We start from the raw sequence: 25,110 nt of genomic DNA on the forward strand, positions 1-25,110 counted from the left end.
CTCACTTGAAATGACACACCATATTGCTAGGTTTGCTCCCTTGATGATACAACAAAACGAGGTAACTCCTGGAATGATAGAACTCAAACAACAAAACCCCAGCACTCAGTGTTTTTCTGAGAAACCTCATCAGTCTCCATGCCCTTTCCCCTACTTTTCGCAAGACCTCTCACCTAATTAGATAGGAATCTATGCCCCACTAACTTTGAGCCCCAGCGCTCCTCCATCACAAAGCTCTGGAAGCTTTGGAATCAAAGTCTGAACTTCACTGCCAGCAATCGCAAAAGGCCAATCACCTGGCAAATAAGAGACTGGCTAACCAGTAACAAAGTCACAAGCTCCTTCCTTGACAACAGAGCTTGTTGTTGTCGGCTCCTCCCTTTGACAACAGAACTCACATGTAGCTGCAGGGAGGGAGCCCTAGAATTGGAGGTATAGCACTGAATTCTATTCTTAGCCCTTCCATCAAACTGAGGATATGCCCACAAGCCAGGTCACTTCATCTCTCCAAATGTATCCAAAAGTATCAATGTCCAAATCAATTTTGTAGAACATTTGTGAGTACAGATCACACATGAAACACTTCAGAACTGCCTGTTTAACAGATACGGGTGTATTGCATCACTATTAGTGTGAAATAAACATGGTTAATTTCCCAAAACACAAAAGCATTTCTCTAGGTCTAGACTAGAAATAACTTGCCTAATATCCTGAAAGCATCTTTCCTTTAGGTTGAGATATAAAGTGCAAGTCTACATGGGAGGGGGTCTACTTCAATTTATGAGTCACCAGGACCTGGGATACATGCACTTTCCACACATTTGTTGAAATGAGGACTGTGAGTTTCTGCAGTAAGAGAGGCAGATGTGGCTACTAGGTGTGGGTAAATCTACCTGGGAATCTTGTGTATAATTTTGCTGTCCTAAGCCATCACTCTTGGCAGCATTACTAAAAGAACAAACATTGTTTTTGCAAGACTTTCCCCCTGGATGTCTCAACATTTTAATCCATAATGATCAATTTCTCTGAGTCTTAATATTTATCTATCATGACGCACACTTTTGACAAATCAACACTCAGCTGAAAAGCTGCAGCCCAGGAGCTGAAAATCTCACAGCAAAAATAAAAATGTTTTCACTTAGGAAGTACAGACCGTGAGTTCATTTAAGCATTTGAGATGCATCTTCCTTAAACACAACAGCCAGATGTTGTCATCTATTTCCTTCAAAACTTGGGGCGATGAATAGAAAAAAACAATCATTTGATCGTGCTTGCAGACAATTACTTGACGAAGTGAACTAAATTCCCTTCAGGACGGAAAGCTATCACCTTGGTGGTGCTACTAATTCCCCCTGTTTGCCCTTTACTATACTCCTGGTACTTCCCCAACTTACAGGTTTTCCTTATTCCAAAGGGAAAACTTCAATATTTGGTTGAACCACATGAATTGCCACTCTTTCAGGTCAAAAACGGTGGAAGGCTGGCTCAGATTATGTGTAGGTCTAGATAGACAGCATAGATTCAAAGCCCATTTCAGCCACTTCCTAGGCCTAAAACCACAGGTGGTTATATGTTTTTTCTAAACCTCGGTTTCCCCATCTGTGTATGAGATGTAATAATATTGTCAATCTCAGTTGTGAAAATTAAGTAAGACAATACACAAAAGTACCTATCATAGTACCTGGTACACAGTGATTTCTTAGCACATGCTGCCTTAACCAACAGAAAATAATTCCACCCACCTGTATGTCCAAAGCTTAGAATAGTGCTTTTTTTGTTGTGTGTACCAAATAAAGTTTATACCAGATTGACTGATTTTGGTCCTCCATGTTATTACAATTGTCAGTTATGTGTCCATAATCCTATGTGAATATTTGTATATTTTGGTCTTAGAGCCTAATGTTCCTATTTAGCTCCAAATATTTTCTTAGAGAAGTGACCTGGATCACTCCAACATTTAGAGGAAGAGCAGCAAGGAGGAGTGGGTGGCGATTTGGAGGAAAAACATGGGACGTCAGGTCCTATAAGGCAAATGAAAAGAGTATTTCGAGGAAGAGGGAGTGAGAAGCCTTGCTGTGTGCTCCTGAGAAGTCTATAAGCTGAAGGTTCAGGACCAACCATTGGATTTGGCAATAACGAAGTCATTGATGACCTTGACAAAAGGAACTTCAGTGGAATTCTGGGAACAAAAGCTTAAATGGATTGATTAAAGGTAGAATGAGAGTGAGGATGTGAAGCATTGAAAATAGACAATGGCTTTTGTTATAGAATAGAGCATAGATTTGGTGGCACACTCGGTAAGACATTTAGGGTCAAGATGGAGTTTTCAAAGATGGGATTATACACGTGTAAGAAAGGGAAATTGATCGGGAGGAAGAGAGGGGACAACTGCAGGACCACAGTCCTCACATAGACCAAAAGTGATACAATCAGTGCATGAGTGGATACTTCAGCCTTAAGCCAGAGCAGGGACTGTCCCTCCAGATAGGAACAGTGGGAAGGCAGAGTATTGAGTATAAAGGCAGGAGATTGCTGACTTTGCTGATGGAAGTCAGGTAGTTCTCTTCTGATTGTTTCTATTTTCTTAGTGAAATAGGGGTCAAAGTAATCAGCTGAGAATGAGCGGAGGATAGGGGCTGCATACAGAAGAGAGGAAGTGTGACTGGCTCTGTTGGGAGTAGGGGAGCCAATGGACTAGGAAAATGTAGTGGAATTGCGAAGCATGCTGGGAGCCCATCTGAGATGTGTGATTGTAAATGTAAAGCTAATGAGTCAGTACAATATTGAGTTTTTCTTCAGCCATAGTTAGCTGCTCAGATACAGGCATAGATTAGACCAAGCATGGGTTTCACCAAAGTCAATGGTTTGCTTGGCCAGTCTGAGAGAGAGAGTACATGGCAAGGGGCGTGTGCAAGAGACTCTTTATGGTGATGCACCACAGGTAATCTGAGCTGCAGAAAGAGAGAAAAGAGGTGATTTAGAGGTATGATAAATGGCAAAAAGATGGAAGAGCCAATGGTGGTCCCAGTGGGAGAAGAATGTGGGGGTTCTTTAAAAGTGAGCTGGGAAGATATGGTTTCTAATATGGTTATTAGAAATTAAGCTCCATGAAATTAAAATTTAGGATGTAATATGGATACTGTACTGATATGGTCAGGAGTATGAGTGCACAGCGGGAGGGCTAAAGGCATGTGGAGGACAATGTCATAGAAGTGGGAACTTAAGTGAAAAGTTGGAGTGGATTACCTAGGCTGACATCTTCATGAATGTTGAGAGAACTGATGTGGACAGGCAGGCAGTGATCCATGTGGTTCAATCCTCATGAATGAGGGGAGTGGAGCAAGATTGTCAGTTGACTTCAAGAAGGAAGGGTGTGGGCTTGAAGAAAGTGGGGCTTTTGAGAGGGGGGAGAGGAAAAATTCTCCGGAAGTATCAATGCAGAGCAAAGAGGACATGTGCCTTATTCTGAGCACTGTGGTACCTAGAGTAACGGAGGCAGGGGGGTGGATATGACCGGGCTGGCAAAGAGCCCAACCACCATTTGAAAGCTGTAGGTTGAGACAGAGCAAGAAACAAAGGTCATTTTCAGAAGAGAAATTGGAAATAAAGAATTTTGATTGATGACAGAACTTTGCCAAAGGCTGAGTTTTGGGGCACGGGTGACAGAGTGAGCGGGGAGATCGGGTTAGGGCAGTAATGCACCAAGGTGTATGGAGGCAAGAATGTAAACATGATGGAAGACCCAGGAGACTTAGACTTCTGGAAGGTCTCTGTAGGGAAATGAAGTCACCTCTGATTCCCCTAAAACAAGAACCACTCTGGCTCTTCTCCATGCCTTCCACAGAGTTGAGTTAGGGAAGTTTACTGAGTGAACCAGTGAATGAATGTGTGACCTTTGTAAAATACAGGGAAAGACTGGTGCCATGAGAGAGGGGTGGAAGGAACAATTCACTGGAAGGTCAGATGGCAGGAGCCTTTTTATGGAGAAGTAGAAGAGTAGAGTGGAAAGACCAGAATCGGGAGTCAAAAGGCACAGTTGAGTCCCTAATCTGTCACTTAGGTCTTGGGGAAAGTCGTGTCATCTGACTAAATATCACTGGCCTCATCTGTAAAGTGGGCCTTTCCTGGGGAGCCCCTTTGGGGGTCCCATACTTCTATGGCAACACCTCTTGAAGTTGACTTGAAAATTGTGTAGAGCTATACACGTGCAAGAGTGATGGTAAAGAGAGGAGAGGTAGAGTGGAGTCCACATCCTCTCTACTCCCAGCCCTTTGCCTGTGTGCCAACATCCACTCCCAACTACTATTAGAACATTCATCCTTTTGGTTTTGAAAGATGTCCCTCATTACGTATAACATATTAAAATAATAACTGCTAACTCCACAGAGAGCATTCTGGAACAGTAAGCAAGAATAGCTCAGATGAGAAGCCAGGGTCCAAGACAGGCCAGGTGGTGTTACCTCAGGATGTGCAGCAAGGACCATCACAGCCCCATGAAGTGGCTGGCTATAAATAAGGCTGAGAAAGGAGGGATCAGAGCCATCCACCCCCACACATGCCCAGGCTCAGGGCAGCTACATACAAGTTGGAGAGATGATGTTTGTCTTCGACTCGCCCATGTTCTGAGTGAGAACTTTGGCCCAGTTTTAGAAGCCAAATGAGCCTTGATAAGCAGGGGTGGGGCTTCCAGAGGCAGGAATCTCAGAGTTCTATAAAGCCTAATGGGGCACCTCTGGGTAACTCTCCCAAGGACTGTGAATTGCTGGCTTTCTGCTTATTTCTCTGAAAATGCAACGGCTATTGACTTCAGTGAAGCGGGTCTTGCAAGTGAAGAAAGCAATGCAGGAAGTCTCCCTCTCACCTGCTAGCCTTCTCCCAGGAGCCCACCAAAGGTGAGTCACATTGTTCCCAGGGACTGTGCAGGCCACTCTTTGAGAAGGGTCGTGGTACCAGTAAAAGATGGGCAGAGGGCTGCCTTGAGGAAAAGCTCGGTAGAATCCCAGTGAAAAGTGGGCAAGGCTTGTGCACAGCCTTAGATAGGCAAGTTAACCCCTTAGGGTCTCAGCTACCTTCTCTCTAAACAGGTGGTCCCTCAGCTGCAGAGCTCTGGGATCCCGAACCTCTGATACCTGTTGTTCACAGATGATGACATCTTTCACTCCCCCAGCTGCACAAAGCAGTGGAAATATCAGTACCAGGGACCCCCCATCATTCTCTTCTCCACCACTGTTTCCACCTTTACCCTGAGCTCCTGCCAAGACCCACAGCATTCTGTGCCAACTGCAGTGTCAGTCACACCCGCTGCCTCAATCACTGCAGCAAGATTCCCAATGGACTGGGGATCAGAAGCATGTTTCACTGCTCTCGGATTTCATGAGAAGGGGAAATGGGATGTAAAGATAAGTGTGTGTGCATGCGCGCATGCGCAGTGTGTTGCGCACAGAAGCACACACGCATACCTTTTATTTGTAAACACTCCTCCGCTTTGGCCCATGTGCTTGGAGCCTACCAGCGTTGGTGGTAAAATAACTACAGCTAGCACCTCGGGACCCACTACGCCGTGGGACTAGCCCATTCCTCCCACACTGCATTCCATGAATACTTAGAAAAATGACTATGATCTAGTGTCTTCCCTTGCCTGGGACCCAGGGAACCTGGCTGTATGAATGTGTAGAGTAGGGGCTGATGCTCCTTAAGCTTCTTGTTCTCTTACTGATTCTCTGCCATTGTCCACATTCTCCCCCACCCTTTTTAGACAAGTCTAATGTCCCAGCTCAGCATTTAACCGGTTTTTGTATTTGTGAGGAAGGGATTGATCTGGGTGTGCTTGTTTTAATAAGCAACAGTGGGCTTCCCAGAAAGAGACAAACCTCAGAGCTCAACCCACCTGCCTCTCCTTCTGGCATCCTTGGTTCACACTTGGGATCTTTGTTCACATTTCCTTTTTCTGATGTACTCATAGCTCATCCCATTTTCTGTGGCCTGGATGAGCATTAAGCAGCCAACTCTTGATCTCAGCCCAGGTCTGGGTCTCAGAGTCTTGACTTCAAGCCCTGCATTGGGCTCTGCACTGGGCATGAAGCCTACTTTAAAAAAAGCAACCAAACAAACAAAACCAATCTTCTTTATGGGTCTCTCTGTATTTCTGTCCCTTCCACAACACCAGCTCAAAATCTAAGCCAAGAACTGCTCCCATCTTAGCTTATGCTTCACTGCCTGTTAAGGAAGAATCGTGCCTTCCACTTGATGGTCCCCACCTGCTTTTCTCCTGTGCTGTGTTCCTAATCCCCTCCACTCTCCACTCCACAGGAGGGGACTGTGTTCAGTCACCCTCCACTGTGACTGCCGTCCCACCGCCCCCCACCCTCCAGTTCTTCATCAGCAGAAGCTCCACTCATCCATCAAGGTTGATCTCCAATGTAGCCTCTTCCACAAAATGTTTCCTGAGCCTTCTACCCATAAGAAATCTCTGCTTCCTCCAAATTCCTGTGGGATTCTGCCTATATCTCTTTTGAAGCCCTTATCACATTCTAACTCTCTGTCGGGGTGTGCATGTATATATGTATGTTTTTGTCTATTCCTCCCACTGGTCAAGGAAGTCCTCAAGAATCTTGACCTCCTCCATGGGGCGCCTGGGTGGCTCAGTCGGTTAATTGTCCAACTTCAGCTCGGGTCATGATCTCACGGTCTGTGAGTTCAAGCCCTGCGTTGGACTCTGTGCTGACAGAGCCTGGAGCCTGCTTCGGATTCTGTGTCTCCCTCTCTCTCTGCCCCTCCCCTGTTCATGCTCTGTCTCTCTCTGTCTCAAAGATAAATAAAAGCATTTAAAAAAAATAAAAAAAAAAGAATCTTGACTTCCTCTTGTTTTTTGCCTTTCCTCTCTACCTCTACAGCGTCTCCCTAGCACAGTGCCTGACATAAAATAGTGAATTTTGAAACACAAGAGAAGGAGGAGAGATGGAATAAAGAAATAAAAGCTTAATGCGTATTCTTGAACCAAGAAACCTCCTCAGAACAAAACCAGTTTTAAATGAAATAAAGTGATTACTCTCTAGAGAAAATGCATGATTAAAAGGGCCCTCTTAACTCCAGTGGTCTGATGTTTCTGGAAGCCTCTACATGTTAACTTTTCTTCAAGGCTCTGGAATCCATTTCCAGAAATAGCTCCCTACTAAGATCATTACAAAAGCTACCAAGTGTCTGATTCTTGGAACCTCTCCTTGAAAGCTGAGATTTCTAATTGGAAAGAGAGGGAGGAAGGGAGCTTAGAGAAGGCAGAATGAGAACAAGTCTGAGGGGAAAGCTAGCCAAGCACAAGACCAGTGCTGGCTAACCATTAGCTCCTATGTACTAGGGAAGATACTCCACAAATATTTGATAGTACAAACTCCAATTATTTAGGAGGAACACCAAATAAATAGGGCAGATAACTAAATTCCAAACCTCTCTTGTCAGAAATGGATGAACATTTATGCTTTGCCTCACTGTTTTGTGATCCTGTGACCCACTTTGCCTCACAGCACCTCAAAGTGACCTTTCTGATGGGAGAACTGGGGTTTACCAGAAGCCCAGAATCCTCAAGATGATTGACAAATGCACTCAACCTGAGCTACAGTTCTGGCGGCATACAGCTAAATGTATAAGCCTGTGGAGCCATTCTGCCCCTCACCATGGTCAGGAATTCTGTAGCCAGATATGAGTCAAAGGACCCTAGTGGCCCTCGTGAGTGCCTTGGTGACACCCAAGGTGGTGAAAGGACAGGGTATTTCTAACACATGAGTAACTATGAAGGTACTCTGAGCACATCACTTCACCAATGTATGCCATGATTTGACCATCTGTAAAAGGAAGAATATCACTAAATTTACCAGATTTCAGGTACTTTCGTGTGTGAACAGATGGACCTGGTGAGCTCTGTACTTGTAGCTGGAAGGGGAAACTCCAGAATTTCATCAGGGATATTAGCAGTCAGGATTAAAGCAAGGTGGGTAGGTCCAGGAAAGAAACAGATTATCTCTTCCCTCTTCCACTGCCTCCTTCCCCATTTCCTCTCTGTTCCATTTAGAATTATTCTGTCTTCCATATTCTCACAGCATTTGCTTCTTACACTATGTATTTAGCTGTTAAATGCCTGCCTCTTCCATTAGACTGTGCTCTCTTGGTGGGCACAAAGGATGTCGTCTTCACTACTGGGCATCAAGAACATTGTGTGGGATGTGCTCAGTAAATACTGGGAGGCCCAATCAGGAAAAGCATAGAGGATGAAATCAAGCATCAAAGTGCCTTAAAAAGTAGAAAAACAATAAGTGTGTTCTTGTGAAGTAAAAAGAAAGAAGAAGGAGGAAGGAGATTAATGAGAGGGACACCTTAAAAATGAATGAGATTTTTAAAATTATATCCTATGGGGTTTATAACATGTGTAGAAGTAAACCATATCACAATAATAGCTCAAAGGGAGGGAGAGGATAAATGAAGTTAAACTAAAGTATGGTTTTTCACTGTTCAGAAAGTAGAAGTATTAATTTAAGTTAGAGTACAATAAACCAAGCATGTATATTGTAATCTCTCTGAGGTCATTGCTAAACGGAAAAGAGGGGATAAAGAGGAATAATAATAAATATTTGCTTAACCCAAAAGAATACAGGAAAGAAGAAATAAAGAAACAAAGTCCATATGAGAGAAATGGAAATAAATAGTGAGATAATAAATTTAATCCCATCTATATTAGTCATCACAATAAATATAATTGGACTAGTTACTCCAACTAAAGCATCAATATTGTAAGACTTGTTAAAAAACAAACAAAAAAAGACCTATGTGCTGTTTAGAAGAGATATGTTTTGAATATAAAGACCCTAAGAAGTTAAAAGTATAAAAGGACAGCAAAAGATATACCATGCAAACAGTAATAAAAAAAAAAAAGAAGGCAGCTTTCTTAACATCAGGAAAAGTAGACCTTATGGAAGAAATATCACAAAGATAAAGAGGGACGTCTAATAAGGATAAGAGAGTCAGTTCAACAGAAAGATAACCATCTCAAATTTGCATTCATTTGACAATATAGCTTCAAAATACAGGAAAAATGGATGAAACAATTGCTGTGTTATATTTTGAGGAGACTGGCTGGAAACCACTTGTAAGATTTTGATTGTTATCTCCACTACAGATTTTCTACAGTTCCTGCTGTCCCCTTGGCCAAAACAGATACTTGGCCAGAGAATGTGGGGATCCTTGCCTTGGAGGTCTATTTCCCAGCCCAATATGTGGACCAAACAGACCTGGAGAAATATAACAATGTGGAAGCAGGGAGGTACACAGTGGGCTTGGGCCAAACCCATATGGGCTTCTGCTCAGTCCAGGAGGACATCAACTCCTTGTGCCTGACAGTGGTACAGCAGCTGATGGAACGCACGCAGCTCCCGTGGGACTCTGTGGGCAGGCTGGAAGTGGGCACTGAGACCATCATCGACAAGTCCAAGGCTGTCAAAACAGTGCTCATGGAGCTCTTCCAGGATTCGGGCAACACTGACATTGAGGGCATAGACACCACCAATGCCTGCTACGGTGGCACTGCCTCCCTCTTCAATGCTGCCAACTGGGTAGAGTCCAGCTCCTGGGATGGTAGGTGCTGCCTGAGACTTCGTGTAAGACAGGAGCTGGCTTCGAGGCTGGATCCTCAGTTTTGTTTCTTCATTTCCCCAGTAGTTTCATCAGGGAATGAAGGACAACTCATTTATACAGCTGCTGCTGTCATCAACAACTACAATGATGATAACTGCTTAGACTTGTATAGCTTTATACTGTTAATTAGGCAGCATATTCACATAGCCATTCACTTCCAAACAGCCTAGGAAGTGATTTTGATGCCTAGTTTATCGGTGAAAAAATGGAGGGTCCAATATCTTACACATAGTGTGTGGCAGGGGTGAGATGCCAAACCAAACCCAATATATTCCTCTTTCTTGTAAGCTTCTCTTTAGCCTCTGAGAGACAGAAATTTGTACAAGTTTAGATGTTAAGGGGAAGACACCCTGGTAGAAATAGACCCAGAGAATCACAGGATACACTAGTACACAGAGTATTTCTTCTCTTTCTCCCTTTCCTGGTTACTAGGAAATTGTTTTTTGCTTAACATGCGAACATTATCCTGTCTCTTACTTATATTTTCCCTCAATGATATATTAGAGGATGAACACCTGTTGTGATACCAAGAAAATGTCCAAGAGAAACAGAACAAGTTGAGAGTTTGAAACCTAGCTCTGTTGATCATTGTTGACAAGTCCCCTAACCACTTTGAGCCTCAGAGTTCTTATTTGGTGACCTGCCTTGCAGGGATGGTAAAAAGACTGTAGAAGAGATCCACAGAGCTGTGAAAGAACATTTCTGTCAAGGCATTTAGTATATTTACTAAGTTGGAAACTAGAGTTTAAAACTGTAGAAACCATAATTAACATTAATTGTAAAGTCTTAATGTTGGCAGGGAACTTAAAGTTTATCTAATCAAATATTCTTTATTTAAAGAGAGGCCAACAAGAGTTGAACTCTTTGCCTCTGATCACACAGCATGGCAGTGCAATTCACACATCCATTCAGTATTGATTCTGACTGTTCTGTGTAGCCTCACCATCAAAGGTTCCATTGACTTGGGATGTCCCAGCCCCTACATCATCAAATCTGTTCTTACAATGCTTCTCCTACTTGGCACTTATATTACTGCCTGTCCAGCAACCCCTACTCCTGTCATCACCAATATTTCCAGTCAAGCATTTAGTTGGAGAATAGAAATGAAGGGCAAGGGACACTCACCAACCTTTAACCAAAACTCAGAACCTTGTTCAGGAATATCATAAGCTTCAAGCATGTCATTTCAAATGAGTAGATTCTGCTGAGCGGCAGCATACTCCACAGGAGGGTATCCTTCTTTAACATGATGTCTTGGTCAGAGGGAGGAAAAAAAACTATTGAGATGTGAATCATTTTGTATCAAAACAAAAGTGTATTTAAACTTTAGCCTAATGGCAACCACCAAGACTAGACAAAGTCAGTGTAGGTGGGATTTCTGCTTTGACCTGGCCAACATTCCACCTGGGGTCCCTCAGATGGACAGAGATGGTTCTGGGACTTACCAGGAATTTCAGAATCACTCCAGAGAGACAGTAGGGTATGAGAGAAGGAAAAAGTCGTATAGCCTCAGATTATCCAGCAGACTTCAATTTTTGCTCTTTTTTTTTTCTTTAGTGAAAGTAATTGAAATTTATAATTAAAAAATATACACATACACAAAAGAGTGGACAGTGAAGAAAAAGTTCCCTTTCAACACCCCATTATCACTTTCCAGAATTTCACGCTAACGGTTTCTATATATTCTTCCAGAATTTTTCTATGTACTTCCAAGCATACACATAAGTATTCAGTTTTAGTTTTTAACATTGTACATATTATTCCTCATCTCCATGATGTCTTAGAAGTCATTTTATATCAATATATATAAGGTCTACCTCATCTTTGAAAAGCCTTACAATATTCTATTGATGAATATGCCAAACTTTATTTAAGTGGTCCCATATTGATAGATCTTTAGACTGTATATTTTTTACAATTACAAAAAAATGTTTTATTTTTTAATTTGAGAGAGAGAGAGCCTGCAAGTGGGAGAGAGGGGCAGAGGGAGAGAGAGAGAATCTTAAGCAGGCTCTATGCTCAGTGTGTAACCCAACGGAGGGCTCAATCCCCCAACCCTGGGATCATGACCTGAGCTGAAATCAAAGTCAGCTGCTTAACCGATTGATTGAGCCACCCAGGTGCCCCTAAAAAAATGTTTTAATGAAAATTGTATAATAGCTTTCCATGCTTGTGATAATATGGTAAGAATAAGTTCTTAGAAATGGAGTTGCTTCATATGTTGATTTGAAAGTTTAATAGAGGGGCACCTGGGTGGCTCAGTCGGTTGAACCTCTGACTCTTGATTTCAGCTCAGGTCATGATCTCATGGTTAGTGACATTGAACCCTGTATCAGGCTCTGCGCTGACAGAGCAGAGGCTGCTTGGGATTCTCTCTCTCACTCTCTGTCCCTCTCCCACACACATACACACTATCTCAGAATAAATAAATAAACTTTTAAAATAAATAAATAAAAGTTTGATAGAATGTGCCAAATTGTTCTTCAAGATGTACTAAAAAGTACATTCTTACAATACATATTATCAAACTTTCTAATCTTTGTCAACTTAATAGGGAAAAATAAGAATTTGTCTTTTTTTTTCATTATAAGAGAACTTCAATATTTTTTGGGATGTTCATTGGCCATTCTCCTATTACATACCTTGTTTTTTTTTATGAGACTTTTATAAATGAAAGAAAATAGCTTTTTGTTGATTTTAAATATTGTAAATATGTCCCCAGTTTGTCTGAGCTTGTTTCTTTTTTCTTTTTTTATTTTTTTTAATGTTTATTTATTTTTGAGAGAGACAGAGACAGAGCGTGGGGCGGGGGGCAGAGACAGAGACACAGAATCTGAAACAGGCTCCAGGCTCAGCTGTCAGCACAGAGCCTGACGCAGGGCTCAAACTCACGGACCGTGAGATCATGACCTAAGCCGAAGTCAGATACCCAACCGACTAAGCCACCCAAGCACCCCTGTCTGAGCTTGTTTCTGATAAAAAGTTTGAATTTTTAGATAGCCAAATTTATTAATCTTTTCTTTAACAGCTTCTAAATACTTTTTTTAATAGTTTCTAAACTATATATAAACTATATATAAAACAATATTTTTGTTGTTGGGGATGGAGTTGGGAGTTGTTCGAATTCTTAAAAGAAGGTTCTTGGGTTTCAATGAATTTGTGTTGGAATCCTGACCCTAAATCCTTATCATACTATTAGCTGTGTGCCTTGGCCAAGTGACTTAAGTTCCTTGGGCCTCAATTTCTTTGTCTATAAAGAGGGAACAACTGTACCTGATATATAGGCTTATTGTGAGAGCAGAGATATTTGTTTTTGTTCACTGGTCTATCTTCATTACCTAAAATTGTGCCTGGGTCATAGAAAGCACCCCATCTACTCAAGATTTGGTAGTGATGATAATTACGTCTTGTCTCTCATTACAGGTCGCTATGCAATGGTGGTCTGTGGAGACATTGCAGTCTATCCCATTGGTAACGCTCGTCCCACAGGTGGGGCTGGAGCCGTGGCCATGCTGGTTGGACCCAAGGCCCCTCTGGCCCTCGAGAGAGGTCTGTGATAAACTGTGTATACGTGGTACAAAGAGACTGTGCATGGCATAGTCAAATACATAGCTCCCAATCCCAAACTGGCATACTCACTATGCAGAGCTAAAGTATGGATTTGAGGATGACATTGCTTGCCTTCAAAAGGCTGTATGTACTGGGGAGCAAAGGGCAGGGAGGAAGGGAAGAGAGGGATCGGTGAGCTTTCCTCTTCTGCACAATCACACATGGGGATAATGATGCATGGAACGAGTGGCATTGATGCTGTAGATGAGGACCCTTAAAGAGCTAGACTGGCAACTGAATATGAAAGAAGATAATTGGGTATGAGGAGAAAGGTTCTCCCTTGAGACTCTTGGCATCTATTCCAGATTTTAAGCCTGTATAGGTATGGAAAGGGAAATATACATCTCATGCTATAAGAGCAACAATCTGTTCAACTTCCTTTGAATGTGTGAGGGATGTTGAGTGGGTTCAGGCTTGAGCATGAGACAGAGGAAGACCAAGAAATTATTGGCACATGGTTCCCCTATCCTCTCTGCTCTGTGGGGACTGCATTGTACAGTCCTGAATCCCTCTGTGTGCCTTTCCAGGGCTTAGGGGAACCCACATGGAGAACGTATACGACTTCTACAAACCAGATGGGGCTACAGAGTACCCAATGGTGGATGGGAAGCTCTCCATCCAGTGCTACCTACGGGCCTTGGACAGATGTTACACATTATACCGTCAAAAAATCCAGAACCAGTGGAAGCAAGGTATGGGGCTCAGAGGGTAGAAAATGGGGACTCTATTTCCATGGGGCCAAGGGTTTGTCCTAAAAGCTTAAGACAAGGTTTCTTCTCTCCTCCAAAAATGATCTCAAGAGAATTGCTTCATGTAATTCCTTTGACACCCTTTGACACCCCGTAAGTCATTGAGAGTGAAAGTACCCTTCCTTTGACACCCTTCCATGGGTCTATGCTTAAGTCCATCTGGAAGCCATCCAAATTCAAGTATGAAGTTAAATGAAAGAAAGGAAGCAATTCAGAACCAAAGCCACCAGTAGGAAACCAGTGGGTGTCAGCCACCTGGGGAGGTACTGTGGTGAGTCAGAATAACCACCTCCTACTGGGGCTAGGATTTGTTTCTGTTGAAGCCAGGAGTGATTTGACTCATGATTTGTAGTTTGCTACCTGTTAAAGTCTGGTTGATGTTGAAAAATCTGACCTCTATTTTTGGTACACTAACGTATTAGTGATTTGTCTTTGGATGGTAATGTTACAAGTTAATTTTATTTTCACTTTTAGTTTCTGAGTTTTCCTGCTAAGAAAACATGTACCGCTTTTGTAATCAGAAAAGAAACAAACTTCAGCTTAAAAATACAGAGCAATCTACTTTAAAAAAAACACAAGGGTTCTTAACTGCGTACTCCTGCCCAGACAAGCATCAGTGTAGGAAAAGGCATGTACAGAAGTGCCAGAGCACGGATGCTCTAGGGGTGGCCTAAGGAGCCACTTCTTGACCCTTTCCACCATGCTGAGAGGAATGCCAGCTGCCACCGACCCCACGGGTTAAGCAGTCCACCTGGGCCTCTCTACCTCCCGTCCACTATAAAATCGCTCTTGGCTAATTACTTTCACCAGCTCAGAATCCTTTTGGCATTCTAATTTTGCTCCTTAACCTCCTACGAAATTTGATTGATGCTGCTTTGACTCTCAGCACTAAATTATAAACACTCCTAAGGGCAGAGGGCACATTGCCCTCCTCCTTGGAGTGAGAGAGACAGTCTGGGGTGTAGAGTCAGAGACATCAGAACCTAAATCCAAAGTCAGCCATTTTCAAGATGGGTAATCTTGGACACGTGCCCTAGCTTCATATTTTAGAGACTCTCTTTCCTCCTCTGAAAAATAGAGAAAGTAATGCAACAGTAGTTTGATTTGGAGGAATTATCTGTCAGAAAGGTTGGCAACAGTAGAGAGGAAGAAAATATTTGTTTCTCTCACTTCTTTCTTTATAAGTAAGTGCTTAGCAGAATGCTCGTTAAGTGAATGAACAAACCCATGTGGGTTGCTGGAGGCTGTGAGTCCCTCAGCACACTTAGGTCGCGGGACACAGGTCTAAATGCTCATTTGCCATGGCACATACTTGCTTTCACATTTCCTCTTCCAGCTGGCATCGATCGGCCTTTCACTCTCGATGACTTACAGTTTATGATCTTTCACACACCCTTCTGCAAGATGGTCCAGAAATCTCTGGCTCGCCTGATGTTCAATGACTTCCTGTCAGCCAGCAGCAACACGAAGACCAGCCTGTATAAGGGGCTGGAGGACTTCCGGTGAGTCCTCTTTGGGGGAACCTAGAGGTTCGTGAGGGCTGAGGAAGGAGGAGGTTTCTGCACGTCTAGGCAGCCATGGGGGGAATAGGGGCAATCCTCCAACACAATACAAATGACACGGGGTCCACGAGTTATTGGGTAATGGTCTGCATAGCGCCCTCCTCCTTTTATATCAGGGAGCACAGGGCATTTGCCAGCACCTCGATATCAAGTAGCTATAAGAAGCTTCAGAGAATAAGAAAAAAAGGGGAAAGGGAGTGTGGCTAAATCATTCAGTCAAGAAACATTTTTTAAAAAAATTTCTAATGTTTATTTATTTTTGAGAGAAAGGGAGACAGAACACGAGCATGCAAGGGGCAGAGAGAGAGGGAGACACAGAATCTGAAGCAGCTCCAGGCTCTGAGCTGTCAGCACGGAGCCTGAACCGGGGCTCGAACCCACCAACCGTGAGATCATGACCCTAGCCGAAGTCCAAAACTTAACCGACGGAGCCACCCAGGTGTCCCAAGTCAAAAAAACATTTTATGAACATCAGCTATGCGTCAGGCATCATTACTAAACTCTAAGGACACCAGAATGAATGTGACTCCCTGGTCCCTGCCTTGAGGATCTTACAGAAACACCTAGAAGCAGATAATCACGGTATGGGATGGCAACTTCAGGAGCGTCAGGCCTCATTCTCACTTGCCTTTGGTTTAATGTCTCACTTGTTGCCTCAATATCCTCCACCTATGTAATGGAGATAGTCTAGTTCACCCCCTTAGAAGAGTACTATTTATTGAGGCATCACTCCAAGACATTTAGAAAAGAAGACTCTTCAATATACAGTTCCCACTGGGAAGAAAATATTCCCTTTTATTCTTGGTAGCTGTTTTTTTTCAAGTTTTGGTGTATTCTACCAACACTTGCCCCTGTTGCTAACCTACTGCCCCTACTAACCTCACCACTAACTAAAATATCAAAATTAGCACAAACACTACTTCTAAGACCCATGTCTTAGATCCATGTCTTAGAAGTAGTGTTTCTGTCCCATGAAAAACAAAATTCTAATATACACCAAAGGTAATAGTTTACTGTCTTTAATATATGAAAGCCTCATCAACAATAAGATAAACACCCTGATAGAAAATGGAGAAAAAGATATGGACCAGAAATTTTCTCAAAGAAGAAATGCACATAATCCTATTTTTCACCGTGTGCACTCAGTGGCAACAAATCTAAGCGAGTTACCATTTTCCTTACATAGCTGTTTTAAAATTTGAACACCCAGAAGTGACAAGGCTCCGGGAAGACAGGCAACCATGGACGTGTCAACTGACACAAAGACATTGGGGAGAAATAGGAAAACATGAAGCAAAGGCCTTGAAGAAGTGCACACGTTTTGGTTCAGTAAATCCACATGTGTAAGGGAACAGGTAGCTCTTTGCTGTAGTGTTTTCACTGGGGGACAGGCGTGGGGAGAGTAGTTAAGGTAGGGCATGTTGTACCATGACTCGTTCTGCAGCCTTTAAAAATAATGTTATGGAAGATGATTTAATGTCATAGGGAAAATTAGCCAGGGAAGCATGATGAGTAGAATGCATAGCATGATTTTATTTTCCACTTAACTATATGAAAGCAGGATGTATTCTGCAAGAACAGTATGACCTAAGTGCTCTTTCTGAATGGTAGGACTCTTAGTGACATCGTTTTTCTTTGTGCTTGTCTGTATTTCCTAGTATTTTATAATAAAAACACGTGCCCCAAAGTCTTCTTTCCAGAAGCTGTTACTTCCCTCCCCTCTTATGCTGTCTCACCTGGCCTGTTTTTCTGGCCGCCTCCCAGGGGGCTAAAGCTGGAAGACACCTACACCAACAAGGACCTGGATAAGGCACTTCAAAAGGCCTCTCTGGACATGTTCAACAAGAAAACCAAGGCCTCCCTTTACCTCTCCACGCACAACGGGAATACATACACCTCATCGCTGTATGGATGCTTGGCCTCTCTTCTGTCCCAGTGAGTACTATGTCTGGTCCCACCATCTCCCTCCCAACCCACGGTCAGAGGGGTCAACCAAGTTTGGGTCCTCTTCTAGTTCAGAAATTTGTAAGGAAGGAAAGAAAGAAGGAGAGAGAATGAAAGAAACTTGTTTCAAAAGTATATGTATAGGCAGCTTTACTATCGGTATTAAACAATGGTCTCCAACGTGATGTTGTATGATGTCAAGGGATGTGCAAGACCTGCCCGGATTGCAGCAAGTATACAGGAGCACTTAAAAAAAATTTTTTTTTCAACGTTTATTTATTTTTTTGGGACAGAGAGAGACAGAGCATGAATGGGGGAGGGGCAGAGAGAGAGGGAGACACAGAATCGGAAACAGGCTCCAGGCTCTGAGCCATCAGCCCAGAGCCTGACGCGGGGCTCGAACTCACGGATCGCGAGATCGTGACCTGGTTGAAGTCGGACGCTTAACCGACTGCGCCACCCAGGCGCCCCTACAGGAGCACTTTTGTGCATGTTTTTATCCCATCCATTTGAAATCTCTGTACTTAGGAAGAGAGTACACAGCACTCCACTGAGTTAGAGAGCACTTAACTGGTGGTTAAGAGTCAAGCTGTAGAACCTGCAACCTAGGTTCAAATACCACTTATCAGCTTTGACCTTGGAAAAATACTTAACCTCTGTGTGCCTCACTTTCCCCATCTATAAAATGTGTACACTAATAATACCTACCTTTTTGGGTTTTGATGAGTGTTAAATGTCTAAAAGAATTAAGGGCACCTCGGTGGCTTAGTCGGTTAAGCTTCTGACTGTGGCTCAGGTCATGATCTCACGGTCCATGAGTTCGAGCCCCATGTTGGGCTCTGTGCTGACAGCTCAGAGCCTGGAGCCGGCTTCGGATTTTGTGTTTCCCTCTCTCTCTGCCCCTCCCCCGCTTGTACTCTCTCTCTCAAAAATAAATAAACATTAAAAAAAATTTTTTTTTAAGAATTGAAACAGTAGTGTTCAGCAATTGCTCAGATGTTATTTGGTATTTCTGTTGCTATTCTATTTTGTGGGTTTTATAAGGCGATACCTGTACTATAGTACCTGCATATAACATAGGATATATATAAATGTGTGTATATATATATATATATATGAACTCGATCAAATTATTACTGATGAGGGGATGATAAAAAAGTTACACGTGGTGAAACATTACCAGCAAACATGGAAGCCTTGAATTGGTCTGACCTCCAAACTTCCGAGTTCACTGAATTCATCTTGTCCTCATAGGTGAGAAGGAGCCCCTTTCATACCCCCAAATTCCGTTATGCTCATTGTGCCTTCGGTAGCTTGGATTTTAGTTGCTCTCCTCCCGGCAGATTTTCTTCTCTCTGGGCCTATCCCCAGGGTCTTCCAAAGGTCCCTATTTGCGTAGAGAGGCTGGAGCCCATTTCTACTTGCAAGAGGTTGACTAGATTGGGCCGATAGGTTGGTGGCTTATTTGAAGTGCACAGTATAATGCCAATACATTTCTGGGGTTTTCTTTCCCTGCAGGCACTCTGCCCAAGCCTTGGCTGGCTCCAGGATTGGGGCCTTCTCTTATGGCTCTGGCTTGGCAGCGAGTTTTTTTTCATTTCGAGTGTCCCAGGATGCTTCTCCAGGTGAGTTCTATCAGGCACTTCTGGTAAGATTCATCTGGTAAAAGAAACCACGCTCTGCCTCGTCACTACTGAGGCTCCTATCTTGACAGACGATGTTGTGATTAAAAGCCAAGGAACTCCCTAAAGGGATTTAAGCAATGGAGTAAGTTTGTCTAACTAATGTAGTTGAAGCATTTGCCTGGCTCCTACTTGGACTAGACTGAAGAGAAACAAAGGCGAAAACGGGGGAACAAGTCAGGTCGTTCCAGCAAATGGACGAGGCAAGAAGTAATCAATGGTCATTTGTCACAACCGGTTAAAGGGAAGTTGGTGGGTTTGAGATATCCAATAAATATTTGCTGATTATTTTACGTCAGATGTGATCAGGGGTGCACACATAAGCACTATGTGGGACATACCTTGACTGGATGAGTGTGTTTGCTTGTATGTTTTGCTAACATTATGTTTGCTGACCTTTATCATTTCTTGACATGCTAAGCCACACACAGCACTTTCCTTCAGGGTCTGAACTTTCACAGAACCTCGCTGTCTATCGGACTCATGGTCAGCAGCAGTGATAATGACCGTGAAGTAGATTTAACAGTCTGGCCATTGTCTCCCAGGATCCCCCCTGGAGAAGCTGGTGTCCAGTGTCTCAGACCTGCCAAAACGCCTCGCCTCCCGGAAGCGTATGTCTCCCGAGGAGTTCACAGAAATAATGGACCAAAGAGAACAATTCTACCATAAGGGTAAGAAAAAGGGCAGGAAGAGAAAGAGAGAGATTTTTGTTCTCAGATTCCATGCCAGGGGCAGAGAGCTGGGGATTCATCGGAAGTCTGGACTACAGCGGGCCAGCACAAATATGCCTATGATATGGGGAGAAAATCTGTTATGTCCAAGGGTGCAAGGATTGAGTGGGGAAGCATTTGGCAGAGTAGAGAAGAGGGGGGAGGCAGCATGTAACTTCCCAGGATAGACTGTAGCTACCCACTCAAAACAGGATACGGGACAGTGTAGTCCCAAGGATACTAGATGCGTGGTCTTGAAAACTGCTATCTGTGTAACAGGTGAAAGAACCCAGACTTTGGAGCTGGATATTCCAATCTAAACTGACCTGTGACAAACATCAGCTCTTTATCTTTGGGGAAACTATTGAAATCTTACCCAGTTGTCTCATTCTAAAGTCATTACCAGCTTTGCAGGATTGCCAATTGATTAAATGAATTAATGTATATAAATAAGCTATCAACGGATATTACTATCTCTGCCTACCTGCCCCCTTTCCCTAAGAAACATTAAAAAAAAAGTATTGCCCCCCCCAAAAAAAAAGCAACAAAGGAAAAAAAGACAAAAGCTAAAGTTACAACTGGAAAGACCAGATGGTGGTTTAAAAAAATTTTTTTTCATGTTTATTTATTTTTGAGAGAGAGAGAGAGTCAGAGCACGAGCAGGGGAGGGGCAGCGAGTGAGGGAGACCCAGGCAGGCTCCAGGCTCTGAGCTGTCAGCACAGAGCCCAATATGGGCTTGAACTCATGAGTCATGAGATCATGACCTGAGCCGAAGTCAGATGCTTAACCGACTAGCCACTCAGGCGGTGGTTTTAAAAACAGTACCAGAACAAAACATATTTTCTCAGAGACTTGGGACACATGGCTTGCAGTGTGATATGAATGGGACACAGAATTCACAGAAATGGGAACATTCTGGAAAACTTTAGACCTAGTAGTCTGCATGTCTGCAACAGGGGACATGTTAGAATAAAGAAGAAAAACAAAATAAAAACAGGACCCAAGATGAATGCTGACGGACAAAGAACAGAAATACTACAATGCATCAGATCCAGAGAATTTAGGGCTAGGAAGGAAGTGTCTGTTAGAAGCCAGGAAGCTCAAAGGCACACATACCTCAAGCCAGATAGCATTGACAAAAGGACATGATGAGGACTTCAATAGAGGAAGGGTGAGCTTACTGTAGGGAAAGGTCATACTCCTTGAGGAAAAGTTCTAATAGGCAAGCCAAATACTAGATTCAAGATGGCTGCTTCTGGTTCTTGGGCTGGTCCGGGGCTCTGTTGGTGGGGAGGTAACAGGTGGCCTCACAGTCCCTTGCAGCACAGCCAGGACAGCTTCACCGTGAAGGTATCCCCAGACTATTGTCTCTTCCCCACCCCCATGCAGCCTTCCCTAAGCATTGCTTCTGCTCCCTCCACAGTGAATTTCTCACCACCTGGTGACATAAGCAGCCTGTTCCCAGGCACCTGGTACCTGGAGCAAGTGGATGAGCTACATCGTCGCAAGTACGCCCGGCGACCGGTCTAAAGGTGGTGAGTGATTCAGCAGGGCTGGTGGCACAGAGCTTTTCCTCTTCAGATGCAGTTCCAATAGTGTCACCAGGCCAGACTGGATCGATAGCTCCAAGGTGATCAGAGGTGGGGAGTTTGTACCACGAGGACCACGTCAAACTGTTGGGGCTCTTTGCCTTGGAAAGACTAGAGCTGGGGAAGGGCCGTGCTTGAAACTTGGGAATGTCAAAAAAAAAAAAGGGGGGGGGGCAACTGGTTTACCCAATCTGCTCACCAGGGGAAGGTCTCCTAGAAGCTTGGCAGAAACCAAGTTAGCATCTATGAGGGGAAGCAGGCTGTGAGCCTGAGCCTGTGGGACTTGTTCTTCCAGCGGGGACAGACCAGTAACAAAGATGAGTGGCTTCAGGAAAGGTACTCACTGGTGTGTTGGGGGCAGATCCATGAAGAAACAGGGTGCTGGGGATTCTGCTGGAGCCAGAAGCTTGGGTGGACGGGAGCCTCACCATGTAGTCCTTCCTGGGGAGGAAGGGGTGAGGTGTGGAAACTCAGCAGGGGATGGAGGGGGGAGGACAGAAGGGTTCCTGCCAGAGGACTGCCTGAGAAGGGGGCATGGGAGACTTCTTTGGGTGTTTTTAAAAGGAAAATCAAGAATTCCGATTTAGAATCTTGTAGCTCATGGACTCAGACATCTGCCTTCGGTTTATCTTGCAAGTTGGTAAAATGGAGAATGGAAGAGAGAGAAGCAATTTCTGCAACGACCCATAAATCTCAATAAATGCAATCCCCAAACACTTCCTGTGTGTGCACGTGTATAGTTTCCCTCCTTTGGTAGATGAAGGAAGAAGGGTAAAAATGTTTGCGAAGGACAAGGTGTGGAGCAAGGGAAGAAGAGGAAGCCCGCGGGGAAAGGAGATATGTGGATAAAGCAGCAAGACCACAGGATGCAGATGTCCTCGGTTCACACAGCCTGGCCTCCCCTGTGGGGACGTGAAGTGCCAGGCGAGGTGGACAAGGGGCCTGCCGGGCCGGGCTTGCAGGGTGTGGTGGACCCACGAGCTCAGCGAGCAGGGTCACAGACTTTGGCACTGCCTTGGGGTCACTGGTTGCTGGCTTGCTTGTTTGCAGTCTGATTCTTACGGGCAAGTCAATGGCAAAGAGGAGACAGCTGCATGTGTCAAGCTAGTTCAGGCATCAGAAGGAGAGAGAGGGGGGCGCCTGGGGGGCCCAGTCGGCTAAGCGTGCGACCTCGGCTCGGGTCACAATCTCACGGTTCATGAGTTCGAGCCCCGCATCAGGCTCTGCATTGATGGTGTGGAGCCTGCTTGGGATTCTCTGTCTCCCTCTCTCTCTGCCTCTCCCCAACTCACTCTTGTTCTCTCTCAAAAAAATTAATTAATTAAAAAAAAAAAAAGGAGAGAGACAGAAAAATTTGGGACTTTCAAAGGAGAGTTTCCGAATTAGGCTCCCTTCCCATCACAATCCATAAACATGATGCCTCTGAAGAGGAAAGCTGGGGCTCCTGTTGTCTCTCATGCTGATAACTCGTACAAGCAAGGAACCTACCACAATGAAATTTTAGCTGAGTTAGATTTTATGTCAGTGTGGTGCTCTGGGGAGCTCCGTCTCGTCACCATCCAGCCTTGCCAGCCTGCTCTTTTTTTGTTATTATTTTTTTTAACGTTTATTTATTTTTGAGAGAGAGACAGAGACAGAGTGCAAGTGGGAGAGGGGCAGAAAGAGAGGGAGACACAGAATCCGAAGCAGGGTCCAGGCTCTGAGCTGTCAGCACAGCTGAACCACCCAGGCACCCCAACCAGCCCGCGCTTGCATCAGGCAGAATGTGTCCCTTGGCTCCCGTGGCACGGGGCGCAGGGGAAGCTCAGGCACCTAGGCTCGGGTCTGGGTGGGCAGCGGAGCTCCCCAGACCTCAGGACCAGGTAGGAGAGCCCCTCTGCATAGCCTCACCTCAGACAAGAAACAGGTACCAGGAGCAAGGGGGGGATGCCCAGGATGAGAGTCGCATTGATGTGGTTCTTTTCTTTCTTTAAATTCTACAGATCCATGGAGTGGTTCCTGAGAAATCTACACCAGCAGAATTTCTGCCCACGGATCATATTTTTAAAAGCCTACTCTTAGATGGAAATGGATTGGATCGGACACAGTAGCCCCCAGAAGCACTGCCCCTGGAGGGTGAGGGGCCATCCTTAGCACTCTTTATGCCTTTCTCTGCCACAATCACTGTCAAGGGCTTATGGTACTGCAGCGGTCTTCTGGGGAAGAGGGGTTGGAAAGAAGGCCTAGCTCACAATCGCTGCCCTCCAGAACTGTGAAAACATCCAGATAACTTTGCTTATCACAGCTTTGTGGCTGTTTGTATCATTAGTAAATTTCTGTGCTGTTATAGCTTCATTCCTTTCTTAAGTTTTTCTGTCAATTTCTAAATTTTATACTGCGAACTTTTTTATTTATTTATTTTTTTACATTTATTTATCTTTGAGAGACAGAGTGTGAGTAAGAGAGGGGCAGAGAGAGAAGGAGACACAGAACTCGAAGCAGACTCCAGGCCCTGAGCTGTCAGCACAGAGCCTGACGTCGGGCGCAAACCCATGAACCGCAAGATCATGACCAGAGCTTAAGTTGGATGCTCAACCGACTGAGCCCCCCAGGTGCCCCTATATAAGCCCATATAACACAATGCAAAAGTTAGAGGGAGGAACTCGCTTATAGTTCTCAGAAACCAGCACAAAACCTGCACCAGCCAACATGCACAGAAGTCTGCTGGACCTTTGGGCTCCGCGGCCCCCAGTCTCCTCACCACATCGCTCCCCCCTCCAGCTGTAAAACTGCTAAGCACACACCTCACACCCTCCCTCTCTCCGTCCAGTTCCACTCTCTGAGAGGCTTAGGGGAAATAGCTTCTGCACCCAGCTTCCTTCCCTGATCTAATGATGCCACCACGCAGAACAGGCTAGAAATGACTTCAAGGGCAACCAAAGCTCCTTGTTCAGGCCTTGCCAGTGTTATCTGGGGCAATAAACACGGGGAAGAGGTTAATACAGCATGCTTTTTACTCCTCCAGCCAAAAAAAAAAAAAAAAAAGGATTTTGGTAGCTACCAGGGAATTTTTCCATCACAAGATGGTTTGTACCCCCTTGGGTTAGGGCACTGCTTTTTCTAGGGTCCTCATAAAATAGCAGTGGTTCAGGGAGGTGGGACTGAGCTGGGAGAGGTGCGAGAGGGGGACAGAGGACAAGGGGCCTTTTAGAAAGCTTCCTCAGCTGTTCCAGTGAGAAAGGGGTGCTATGAGGCAGAGAAGATGGTTTCCGTTGTTGGGGAGCAGGGCCGGCTGGCAGGGGAGGTGCTAGGGATAGCGGGGCACGGGGCCTGTGGGAATGAGATGCTGAGCCAGCCCACTTCACTGTGTGCCCAAGGCCGTTCGTGTCACAAGAGGCACCAGAAAATCTGAGATAAACCCCGATTTGAGCAGCTAACACAGCATCAGCTGACTTCCCAGCCCTCTCTGGGCGCGTGCTGAACTCCTCCGGTTACACCAGCTGGGGCTATGGCTCAGCAGCCCCTCTTTGCTGAACCCTGCTGCCTGCTCCCCCTCGGCAAGCTGTTTGGGGGCCCTTAGTCTAGTTGGCAATCCTGGCGGGAC

The 25,110-nt window shown here is 44.5% G+C and overlaps 1 protein-coding gene across 1 annotated transcript; it reads left to right on the top strand.

The window, feature by feature from the left end:
• The first annotated feature begins 4,735 nt into the window (after positions 1 to 4,735).
• Positions 4,736 to 23,816, top strand: HMGCS2 (3-hydroxy-3-methylglutaryl-CoA synthase 2). Its single transcript, XM_047871925.1, has 10 exons — positions 4,736 to 4,892; positions 9,167 to 9,621; positions 13,105 to 13,230; positions 13,818 to 13,982; positions 15,376 to 15,541; positions 17,366 to 17,536; positions 19,064 to 19,170; positions 19,773 to 19,898; positions 21,362 to 21,473; positions 23,510 to 23,816. Exons 1-9 carry the CDS (start codon positions 4,789 to 4,791, stop codon positions 21,466 to 21,468), a joined length of 1,527 nt encoding a protein of 508 aa, XP_047727881.1. The 5' UTR covers positions 4,736 to 4,788; the 3' UTR covers positions 21,469 to 21,473; positions 23,510 to 23,816.
• The last annotated feature ends 1,294 nt before the right edge of the window (positions 23,817 to 25,110 follow it).

The sequence above is a fragment of the Prionailurus viverrinus genome, chromosome C1 (assembly GCF_022837055.1).
Source record: "Prionailurus viverrinus isolate Anna chromosome C1, UM_Priviv_1.0, whole genome shotgun sequence".
Lineage (NCBI taxonomy): Eukaryota > Metazoa > Chordata > Mammalia > Carnivora > Felidae > Prionailurus > Prionailurus viverrinus.